General features: G+C 32.2%; 1 protein-coding gene across 1 annotated transcript; it reads left to right on the top strand.

The window, feature by feature from the left end:
* The first annotated feature begins 10908 nt into the window (after positions 1-10908).
* LOC139431919 (uncharacterized) lies at positions 10909-12131 on the top strand. The gene is made up of 3 exons (XM_071200188.1): positions 10909-11495; positions 11559-11835; positions 11893-12131. Exons 1-3 carry the CDS (start codon positions 11203-11205, stop codon positions 12103-12105), a joined length of 783 nt encoding a protein of 260 aa, XP_071056289.1. The 5' UTR covers positions 10909-11202; the 3' UTR covers positions 12106-12131.
* Positions 12132-12380: the final 249 nt, after the last annotated feature.

Below are 12380 nucleotides of genomic sequence, written 5' to 3'. Positions count from 1 at the left end.
AAAATGACACAGACATGATGCTATTTGTAGAAACTAAAACAAAGACAGATCAACATATTAAATACAGAGACTGGCAAGTAATTCAAAAGCAAGGTTACATAACCAATAAGACAAGAGGCGGGTCCCTCATATTGCTAAAACCAACAATACCTCTAGGTAAAGCAAACCCACCATCTATTAACAGACCTCTCAATGAATGCCTCCACTTCACCATCCCTTTCGATAAAGAACAAATCCACATCTTTCTTGTGTACATCCACCCACATCAGCCTCTCGAAAAAAACATTTTCTCTAAAGCAGCACAATATAAATATGTCATAATAATAGGTGATTTCAACCTTAACCCATATAAACGCAAACAATTGCAATCGTTCCTAGACAACTCTTATTTCAAAAAAAGACATACAGACCCTACATTCCTGATGCCGGCAAACAACGACACAACCCCGGATATATTAATCCACACTGAAAATATTACAGAAATTGTAAAAGACATTAGTCTTACTGGTGATCTATGCTCCGACCACTTGGCGATAACATTCAAAATCTTCACAAATCAAACCCCACCAACCCAGGCTGAAATGTTAAAATATAACCTAACTAGAACCAACGCACAAAAAGTAAACGAAGACATGACAATCTTTATCAACGAATCCAGAACAACAGCATTGAACGAGAACTTCATACAAGACTTTCACAACTCCCTTACACAAGCGATAATACGTCACTCACCGAAAACGAGGTACACTCCATATATATATACACTCCCCAACTACATTCTCGAAATAATTCATAACAAAAGACGAGTATACAGAGAATACAAAAGAACAAACAACAGAATATTGAAAAGTGAATTAAACATAGAAAACAAAAGAATACAAATTTAATCCAAAAATACCAACTGGATCGTTGGTTAGTAACATGCAGAGAAATAGAAACGGATCGCGGCAGAACATATTGGCAGAAAATCAAAAAAGTTACAAAATACAAGAAGAGCGGCGACATTCCGACAATAACGTACAACAATATAGAATATAGAACCGATCAACAAAAATGCGATATTCTTGCCCAACACTTTCAAAGTGCATTCACCCCCAAACCAAACCACGATTATGACAATCATCACCAAGAATATATTAACGAATGGTACACAAGATTTGTAAATACTTCAACTCACGCGCATGATGAAACACCAGAAATAACTCAAGAAGAATATGACGAACATCTATTAAAAGGCAAAAGTTCATGCCCCGGCTTGGATTTAATAACAAAAAAATTACTGAGACAACTAAATCTAGAAGTACATAACTCAATCCGAAAAATTTTCAATTTCTGCATGCAAAACCTCATATTCCCATCAACATGGAAAAAAGCTACAATTATTACAATCCCCAAACCTGGCGCAAACCACTCTCTTCCACAAAGCTACCGCCCTATCACCCTACTATCAGTAATTGGAAAAATTTACGAAAGTATCCTTAACTCCAGAATTCTTCACTTTATTAACGACAAAATCCCTATATACCAATTCGGCTTCAAACGTAAACAATCAACAATTCACCCACTCATTATTCTCACAAATAACATACAAGTAATGAACGTCCATCATCGAAAAACCGCGATCTTATTTCTGGACATAAACAAAGCCTTTGACACAGTCTGGCACCAGGGACTTCTATACAAGATGGATAAATTAGAAATACCTACACCCTACATGAAAATTATAGATGCATATCTTCGCGACAGGATACTGAGCATCAAACTGAATAATGCTTCATCCTTCCCTTTCTCCCTTTCCCAAGGAGTACCTCAAGGATCCCCAATCTCACCTACCTTATACAACATCTTCTGCTATGATATATACCCTCCAACCCAGCCAAACGCCAACAATATTGATCCGGATAGCTACATACTTCAATATGCAGACGATACCACCCTAATAACACATGGAAAAAACCTTCAAATAGCAATAGAATCACTACAGACGCTATACAATAACATATCAACATGGTTCCACAAATGGAGAGTCACCCCCAATCCGGACAAATTCCAACTATTGATTCCACACTCCAGAATCACCAATCAATCCCCTCACATCACGACAGGCACATCAACTACAAAACCTACAAAGTTGGTAAAATATTTGGGCATAACCTTGGACAACAAATTAAAATTCAAAGCTCACTACAAAAAAATACAAACTGAGGTAACAAGACGAGCAAAACATTTTAGGTCATTGACTTACAAAGACAGGGGTATCTCGGTAAAATCAGCGACACAGATTTACAAAAGTATTTGCAGACCACTCCTCGACTACGGACATCTCACGACTATATGTTCTCCGAAGTCAACAAAAGAAATAATCAGTAAAGCAGAAAGAAAGTGCTTAAGAATTCTGACAAAAATTAGACACCCGAGCAATCCACTGCACAACATAAATAATGAAGATTTATACGCTAAAACAAAAGTAAAACCAATTTCAGAAAGGCATAAACTTCTGAAAGAAAAATTTTCAAAAAATGCCAAGTTAGACACCCTGGATATGATGTGCAAGACCCGAACAAACGAAGGAAGACCAAAATCATTGTACGAACACCTCAACATAAATGCACAAATATAAAAAAAATAAAAAAAAAAAAAAAAAAAAAAAAAAATAAAAATATAAATGTATTGTAATTCTATGAATATTGTAAGCGGAAAGACCCGAAAAGGGTCGATAGCTTAATAAAGATATTTTCTCTCTCTGTTTTAAAAGTAGTATAGGATCAGAAGAAAATTATGTAGGCTGCAACTTATGTAACAGATGGTTACATATAGATCGTTGCTCGAACATATCTAATATAATTTCTATAGATACCATTAAACTTGGCAACTTTATAGTTGTCCATCATGTCAATACTATAAAGCAGGTTTGTGGCAGGTTTATTCAAGACATCAATTAAAAATGTTGCGTTGGATAATATATCTCTAAAATATTTTGTTATTCATTATAAAAACGAGTTACAAGAAATATACAATACAAGAGATACAAACGATTTTTGTGAACGGTACCGTTCTGTTGATAAACCAGAGTACCATTTGAAATGGGATATGTTAACTCCGTTTATATCATTTAGTGCAGCAGTCTATAATGTCAACAACCAATATAGCAGAGAAGGCATTTGTGAAATATGTTCTTCTAAGATTTCTGAATTAAAAAATTATACATAAATATTAGGAATGAACGACGAAGCAAGCTTGTTTGAGCAATATAAAACGTTTTATGATATTACGGAAAGGTATCATGTTTATCCAGATCACTACACATTAGATCAAATTCAATTTTAATTACAATTATTTATATATACAATTATTATTACACACCCCTTTTATCAACGTAATATCCGCGTGTCTCATAGATAATATATGTTATTCGAAACGTTATTTTCGATCGTTGGACTGAATTTGGAGGTGTCACACAATTTTTGGACAAAGTTATGAATTTGTTACGTATTTCGAGAGTGATTTCGACCCTTTATCCTCTGAATTTTCGGGTGGTGCTTAAATATGTTATTCGAAATAGTGATTTTGATATTTGGAGTGAACTTAATGGATCATCAAGCTTTATTATTTTGATCATCAAATATGAATTTTTCACATATTAAGAGGGTCCGCTGTGAAAATGTGAATTTCGTTTCTCAATCCGTTGCTAACTTCAACGATATCACTTTATAATGGAATACAAGACAGGAAATGATTGCGGAATTTATGTAATATCGATGCGTGTAATTCGGAGGTGCATTGCACCTACGAATTGAGGACATTCAATAAAAATGTTGAACTTGCAAATTAGTTTATGTTTAATTCGAATAATATTAAGTTTTAAAATTTTAGTCTAGTATATGTAATCGTAGAGTAAGAATGAATAAATAGAACGTTATAATTTAAACAATCTTTCAATTCCATCACCATCTAATATTCAACTTATTGAGATAACCACCAACGGTTATCACATGGCGACCCTGCCTATTAAGAACCAAAACAACTAATTAAAAGTAAATTTAAGAAAAGAAAAAGAAGATAAATTCAACAAAATGGGATACAATCAGTCTAAAGAAAATAAAGAAATAATAATAAGTCAAGCGGGAAATTCTGGAGGAGCAACGTCTGGATTAGATAAATCGTTCACCACATGGGAAATTGGTTATGCAGTAATTATAATCCTTATCCTGATTTTCGTGGGTGCATACATTTGGCGTCGGTGTATGAAGAAGTTAGAGAAGAGAATCCGACTGGAAGTTTCTAGGAGCCAAGAATTAGTGTCTATGGGCGACAATGTTTAACAATAAATAAGTGCGTACCTAAACTGCTTTATGGAGACAGTGGATAAATTTAAAAAAGTTTTGGAAGAACTTAAGGTAAATAAGACAAATATAATTAAAGATAATCAAGAAAGAAGAAAAAACTTAGAATTAACTCATAAAAGATTAGCAGATATAGATAAATTTTCAGATAGGTTAGATTTATTAAAATTAGAAGCTAGTAAGGATTTTTCAAATTTAGACGTTTTAGATCAAATAAAAAAGTATGTTAATAAAATAGATAATATTATTATAGAATCTCGTAATATTCTTAAAGATAGGTTAAAAATAGATATAAAAATGGGGGAAAAATTTGATTTAAAAACAGCGGGTAGTTTGTTGCCTGTTATGGATGGTAGTGAAGATACTACTAAAAAACTATTAGATTCAATAGAACTGTACTCTGAATTATTACAAGCTGATGACCAAAAATTTTTAATAACGTATGTGCTAAAAACTAGACTGTCCGAGAACGCTAAAATTCGGCTAAATAAACAATATACATCAGTAAATGCGCTTATAAAAGATATTCGTGATAATTATGTAACGAAAAAATCCGCCACAACACTGTCGATGCAACTTCATCAAGCTCGACAACTAAATAAATCAGTAACTGAATTTGGTCAGGAAATCGAACAATTGCTGAGTGATTTAACATTATCACAGGCGGGAGATGATGACAATCTTTTAATATCTTTACGCGGAGTAAATGAAAAAATAGTAATTAATTCTTTTTGTAATGGTGTTAGAAACCATGATTTGCGAACGATATTAAAATCAAGAAATTGCAAATCATTAAAAGATGTGATCTCTGTGGCATTAGATGAAGAACGGAATAAACCATCATCTTCAAATATGTTTTATTTCAACAAATCCTCAAATAATAATCAAGGGTTTCAGTTTAGATCAGGTCGTGGTAGTAGAAATAGGGGTCAACTAAGGGCCTGCCGTCTTTTTAATCATAATCGCGGTGGAAATTTCAGAGGATCATATAACCAATACAGTAATAGTAACCCAAATAATCAATCAAATAAATCAAATTTAAATAATTTTAACCAAAGAGGCAATAGAAGTCGTGGTCGATGAAGATTTCGTGAAGATTTCAGTCGGGTCGACAGTCTCAACCAAGTCGAGAGAATGTTTGGACTGCAAATTCGGAAGAAAATTCATCCGAAACTCAGTTTTTTCGTGAATAAAAGTTCAGAATGTGAGGTATTATGTATGAACGGTATGAATTATGTTTCACTGCATTATAGAAATCAATTATTGACTTTTCTTTTAGACACAGGTACTTTTTTCAAAATTTTTAAAAGGTGATGAAATTATTGATAAAAGTCGTAACATCGTAATAAATGGAATTGCAGGTTCCATTACTTCATCTGGTACAGTAGATCTTTCACTAGAATCAAATAATCACGCAATTAACCATAAATTTTTAATAATTAATGATTTAGGATCAGGTATGAATGGAATTATTGGATCTGATTTCTTTACGAAACACGCAGCTACGATCGATTTTGAAAAATTTTTATTTTCTTTTTGGGATAAGACTTCAAAAATAACAATTAATTTAGAATCTAGTTACAACAGTTTTACAACTATCCCTCCACGTTGTGAAATAATAAAGTATTACAGGGTAAATGAAGTAGACGATTGTGTAATTTTGCCTAACGAAATTACTGAAGGTGTTTTTACAGCAGGAGCTATCGTGAGACCAAAATCTCACATGATTCCTGTACGTATTTTAAATACACATGATAAAGAAATTAAAATTCGAAATTTTTCACCAAACACATGTAAATTATCCAAATTTTACTTATATAATTTTGATGACAATCATAATTCGGTAGATAGAGTAAGTAAATTGTTAAATAAAATTGATGTAAAAGATTTAAACAGCGAAGAAAGAAATTCGGTTCACAAAATTTGCGCGAAATATGCTGATGTGTTTCTTTTAGAAGGAGATTCGTTAACAGTGACGAATATTGTTTCAGAAAGCATTCGATTAAAGAAAGATGCAAAACCTGTTTATATTAAACCCTATAGATTACCTCATTCACAGAAAACTGAGATCGATAAGCAAATTCAAACATTATTGCAAAACGGTATTATTGAGGAAACCAAATCAACTTGGTCTTCTCCTCTTTTAATTGTTCCAAAAAAGACGGACAATTTTGGTAATAAAAGTTGGAGAGTAGTGATTGACTACCGACAGTTAAATTCAAATATCGAAGACGATCGATTCCCATTACCAAATGTGACAGAGATTTTAGATTCCTTATCGGGAGCGGTTTATTTTTCACACTTAGATTTATCTCAAGGGTACTACCAGGTTAAATTAGATGAAGACAGCAGGAAGTACACAGCTTTTACTACTAGTAAGGGTCAATATCAAATGACTAGGTTACCCATGGGGTTAAAAACTAGTCCAAATTCCTTTTCAAGGGTTATGACTATAGCTATGTCCGGATTAAATTATGAATCGTGTTTTGTTTATTTAGATGATCTCATAGTATTTGGTAATAACTTAAGCAATCACAATCAAAATTTAACAAAAGTTCTTAATAGACTTAGAAAGGTTAATTTAAAATTGAACCCCGGAAAGTGCAAATTTTTGAAAAAACAAGTTTTATATTTAGGGCATGTAATTTCGTCTGAAGGGATTCTTCCGGATCCAAGCAAAATTACTGTTGTTAGAGATTATCCTGTTCCAAAAGATTCAAACGAATGTAAAAGATTTATTGCTTTCGCAAATTACTACCGAAAATTTATTCCAAATTTTGCAAAAATTGCTTATCCTTTAAATAAACTAACGCGTAAAATGGTAGAATTTAATTGGGACGAACAATGTCAAGAATCTTTTGAAACCTTAAAAACCGCTTTGGTTAGCCCACCTATTTTGCAATATCCTGATTTTAATCCGTCAAACGAATTTACATTAACAACAGATGCATCTGGTTATGCGATTGGTGCAGTACTATCAAATGCAGATAATAAACCAGTAGCATACGCCAGTAGAGCATTAAACAAATCAGAGACCAATTATGCAACAATAGAAAAAGAGCTTTTAGCTATTGTTTGGGCTGTAAAACACTTTCGACCATATTTATATGGGAAAAAATTTAAAGTTTATACTGACCATAGACCCTTGACATATCTTTTTGGAATGAATAACCCGTCTTCTCGGTTGATAAAGTTTAGACTCGTATTAGAGGAATTCGATTTCTCAGTACATTACGTTAAAGGTAAAGACAATTCAACAGCTGATGCTTTATCAAGAATTGTTGTTAATTCCAATGATTTTAAAACCATGTCGGAGAATATTTTTGTACTTACAAGATCGAAACAAAAACTAAAACAAAATTCTGAAATGGATGAAGGTGTAAATGACGAAACTGATGAAGGGACTGGCCACCTCGGAATCGTTGAGTTATTGAAACCTCCACCAAATTCAATAGAATTACGGCAATGTAACAATAAACGCTTAATGGAAGAAGAGAAAGTAATTTATGATAAAAAACTGAAGATAATTTTTATTAAATCGAGTTCTCGATCAATTCTTGCCTTCGAAGCGGTGTTGAGAGACTTGAGTCACACGTGTGAAATAAATAATATTGCGCAAATATTTATATTAAAATCTCGAGATAATGATAAATTAATTAAGCGATTGTCGAAAAGTGTTACTTTACTAAACGAATTAAAATTACAAATAAACGTAATCAGTAAAGCATGTTATATCGATTGTAAGCAAACACGTCAATTGATATTGAATTATTTTCATATTCTTCCGACTGGGGGACATGCGGGTATAAATCGTATGTATGCTAACATTAAACGGTATTATTTATGGGAAAATCTAAAAGTTGATATAACAAAATTCGTAAAAAGGTGCGAAGAATGCCAACGTTATAAACATTCGATACCTCATAAAGAACCGGTAACAATAACAACAACAGCTTCATCTGCGTTTGAAAAAGTTTATTTAGATTTGGTAGGTCCGTTAAATCAGGATGATGATGATAATCGGTATATATTAACCATTCAATGCGAACTCACAAAATTCGTAGAAGGATATCCTCTTAAAAACAAAGAATCCGAAACTGTGGCGAGATCATTCGTAAACAACTTTATATTAAGATACGGGATCCCAAATGAGATTGCTACAGATAAGGGAACTGAGTTTTTAAGTCAGGTGTTCAAAGAAACAGCAAAATTGTTAGGTATTAAACAATTAAATTCAACCGCTTATCACCACCAATCCCTGGGTGCCATAGAAAATAGTCATAAGCATTTAGGATCTTATTTAAGAATTCAAACATCAAATTTTTCAGACACATGGAGCTCGTGGGTACCGTTTTGGTGTTTTTCGTATAATAACAGTGTACATACCGAGACAAAATACACTCCTTACGAATTAACTTTTGGAAAAAAGAGTAAATTGCCAAGTAATATCTTAAATAATAATAATCAACCAATTTATAATTTTGATAATTATTGCAATGAATTAAAATTTAGACTCAAATCAGCTTGGAATAATGCAAAAGATCAGTTAATTGAATCGAAAATAAAAAGAAAAAGTAGGTTAGATAGGAAATCTGATATTGTTAGTTATAAATTTAATGATAAAGTACTATTAAAAAATGAGTCAACAAATAAATTAGACGAACTGTTCAAAGGCCCGTTTAAAGTAATTAAAGAAGACACTCCAAATGTAACACTGAAAATAAACAATAAATTAGTTACAGTGCATAAAAATCTAGTGAAAAGATATTTAAAGTAAAGACAAATAAAAATAAAAATTAAGTGATTTAAGTGAAAATTTATATTTAATTTTAAGTGCAATAGTTATTAAGGAGATAATAAAGAAAAACGGATTAAAGATAAACTAATAGGTCAAAATTTTTTCAAAAAAAAAAAAAAAGGATGAAGATGTAAGATTGCGGAATTTATGTAATATCGATGCGTGCAATTCGGAGGTGCATTGCACCTACGAATTGAGGACATTCAATAAAAATGTTGAACTTGCAAATTAGTTTATGTTTAATTCGAATAATATTAAGTTTTAAAATTTTAGTCTAGTATATGTAATCGTAGAGTAAGAATGAATAAATAGAACGTTATAATTTAAACAATCTTTCAATTCCATCACCATCTAATATTCAACTTATTGAGATAACCATCAACGGTTATCACAGTTTGTTATTGTTTCGCTCACTTTAATATTATATTAACTTTAAGTTATAGTAATAATAATAAAGCATTAATTAAGTTTCAAATATTTTTGCATTTTAATTGATAGGAACAGAAACAAATAAAAAGAAATATTAAAGTTTTATATCAATTGTTAATACGGAAACAATAATTATTTTATAACTAAAACAACATTTTATCACTAATACTGTGTACTGCTCATTTTCGCTGTAATACTTGTAATTTTAGTTGCTCTGTAGTATTTTTTTATTCTGGCTGTCTTAAATCTGTTGTTTACAATAACAATTCGTATTCCTAAATTTGTCTAGAAGTTTATTTGACTTATGGTATGCTAGAGTTTTTCATGGGTTTTCTTCTAGCCTTGAAGCAAATGCTTTACCATTGTACAAAAATGCACCGTTTTGCCATGAAAACGATTAAATATTTAAAAATTTATAGTTGTAAATTTTTGTCTATAAATATACATAGATTTCTTCTTCTGAAGTTTGCATTTTTATTTAATAATTTTTTATTAGTTTTTTTTAATAACAAGTCCAAAAAAATCACAGTTTTCATCTTAAAACTTGTTCAAGTTTTGAGATGACAATTTTTGATTTTTGGAACTTATTATTAAAAAAAAATTTAAAGAGTAATGAGATTTTTATTTAAACGAGCATTCAAATTCCCGCTCGTATTTATCGATCGACTACACTACCGCCATCTACACAGTTTCAATTCTCTAGAGAGAGATAGAATATGAGGTCCAAATGAGAGCGGTATAAGTTAAGCATCTGGTCATCTGTGGTTAAAACGATGTTATCCAATGCCCATGCGTGGTTACAGAAAACGTTAGAAAGCATTGTAGTTAAGGATTTTCAACTATAGATGGTGGTTTTGAATTTAGCTGGTTTGCGCCGAATGGAAATAATTCTTCAAATTTCAGTTTTTTAATTAATTATTTATTATTTATTTGACGAAGGATACGGCGTACTGCCAACGATAATACTATTTATTGTACTATTTTTATACAATTTAATCAATGCCGGTATAACGAACCGCGGGTTCTGTTAGTAATATCATTGTCTTTAAATATTATAGTCTGCCAGCTGATTTAGTTCGATTTCTAATGCCCAGATGGGGTGCTACCAATATGTGCCCATTCGTTAAATTTTACTACACAAATACTACATTGTTACTTGGATTGCCTATAGTATATGTATGTTAATTTAAAAGTATTTCTAAAAACTTTTCTCCCTTATTGGTTGAATACATTTTCAAGTGGGAGTTGTTGACAAAACTCAAATTAAATTGTTAATGCAAACTCATTCATGTAAAGTTTAGAACTGTTTTTATTTTATATCAACTTTAAGGTATATATGTTGGAGGCAGATGACGAATTCGGCCCGTGGCCGATTTATTTAGACATATCGGCATATGTCTAAAGCTGTTACGTCACATGACGAAAAAATGATACAATCGGGATATTTTTTGCATAGTCGGGGCACCTTGCTTGCTTCATAGTGACAATGGCAGAGAATTTGTGAATCAAGTAATTACTAGCCTTGCAGATATATTTCAAGCGAAAATAATTCATGGTAAACCACGTCATTCTCAAAGCCAAGGGTCCATCGAGAGAGCGAACCAAGATGTAAGAGACATTTTAATTACTTCGATGCAGGAAAATGAGACAACTAAGTGGGCAGAAGGTCTAAGATTTGTGCAATTAAAAAAGAATAGATCATTTCACCGAGGCATCCAACGTACTCCATACGAGGCTATGTTTGGCATCCCACTTGTTAATGGCTTAAAAGATTCAAATCTTCCGCTTGAAATTGTAGAGAAGTTACACGATGACGACGACATTTATAGATTAGAAAGCAGTGTTGGTAGAAACATAGAACAGGTAGTATCTGAAAAATCAGATTCAGAATTTCAAAACAGTGATGTTGAGGAAGAATTGTTGAGGTAACCTAAAAAAACGCAGAGAATTTACATTGCTTATTATTATTATTATATGTTTCATTTTAGGAACAACGAAATCCGATTAAAATCAATAAATCAACATCGATCTCATAGTATTGCATGTTTAAAAAAGCAAGCAACAGAAATGTTACAGCAAAGTTGTTCCAATTTCCCAAAAATTGAAATTGGGCAGAACGTTTTAGTTAAGAGTCCTGATGTCGACAGAGGACGCTTAGCTCCTCGTAACATTTTGGCTGTTGTATTGTCCGAGAAAGATGATTTATACCAACTTGGTATATCAACTGGCGTCTTGGAAAAACTATATGCAAGGAATGAGTTCCAGGTATGTACTTAACTAATATTTTATATATTTAAACGGTAATAAGGTTTTTCTTTTCAGCCTTCTCAAACGAACTCATTGACATCGTCAGATGTACCCATCGAAAATAAACTAAGTTTGCGAACGGTGGCGGCAAAAGAATCAAATTCTTCCCAGGGGTTTGTAAGATGCAACTGTCGTAAACAGTGCAGTAATAAAAAGTGCAAATGCTTATTAAAGAACTTGAAATGTAACAGTAAATGTCATTCAAGTACTTCATGTCGCAATAAGTAATAAAATAAATATTATGTTAGTTCCTACATTGCATTTGTTTCTCATATGACCAAAGCTACAATTAACATTTCGGGATATGTTTAACTGCTAAAAACAGTAAAACGTACTAATAAACACACTGCACGTAAGTGATGTCCCTCATAAACATCCCAAAAGAGGTTATGTGTAGTTCCGATCGGATCGGCGCATTGTGCAAATGTACATATCGGGACGTGTTCAAACTGATATGGTCAGATCCCGATTGTATCATTTTTTCGTCATGTGACCTAACAGCT

The sequence above is a fragment of the Onthophagus taurus genome, chromosome 11 (genome assembly GCF_036711975.1).
Source record: "Onthophagus taurus isolate NC chromosome 11, IU_Otau_3.0, whole genome shotgun sequence".
NCBI lineage: Eukaryota > Metazoa > Arthropoda > Insecta > Coleoptera > Scarabaeidae > Onthophagus > Onthophagus taurus.
The sequence above is the reverse complement of the archived record's forward strand: the minus strand, read 5'-3'. Positions and strand labels throughout refer to the sequence as shown.

What these genes read in the sequence shown, in the direction of transcription:
- LOC139431919 (XM_071200188.1), top strand. Translation starts at nt 11,203, where the DNA reads ATGCAGGAAAATGAGACAACTAAGTGGGCAGAAGGTCTAAGATTTGTG. An exon ending in GTTGAGGAAGAATTGTTGAG is followed by an intron (nt 11,496 to 11,558) that starts GTAACCTAAAAA and finishes GTTTCATTTTAG; the next exon opens with GAACAACGAAATCCGATTAA. An exon ending in ATGCAAGGAATGAGTTCCAG is followed by an intron (nt 11,836 to 11,892) that starts GTATGTACTTAA and finishes TTTTCTTTTCAG; the next exon opens with CCTTCTCAAACGAACTCATT.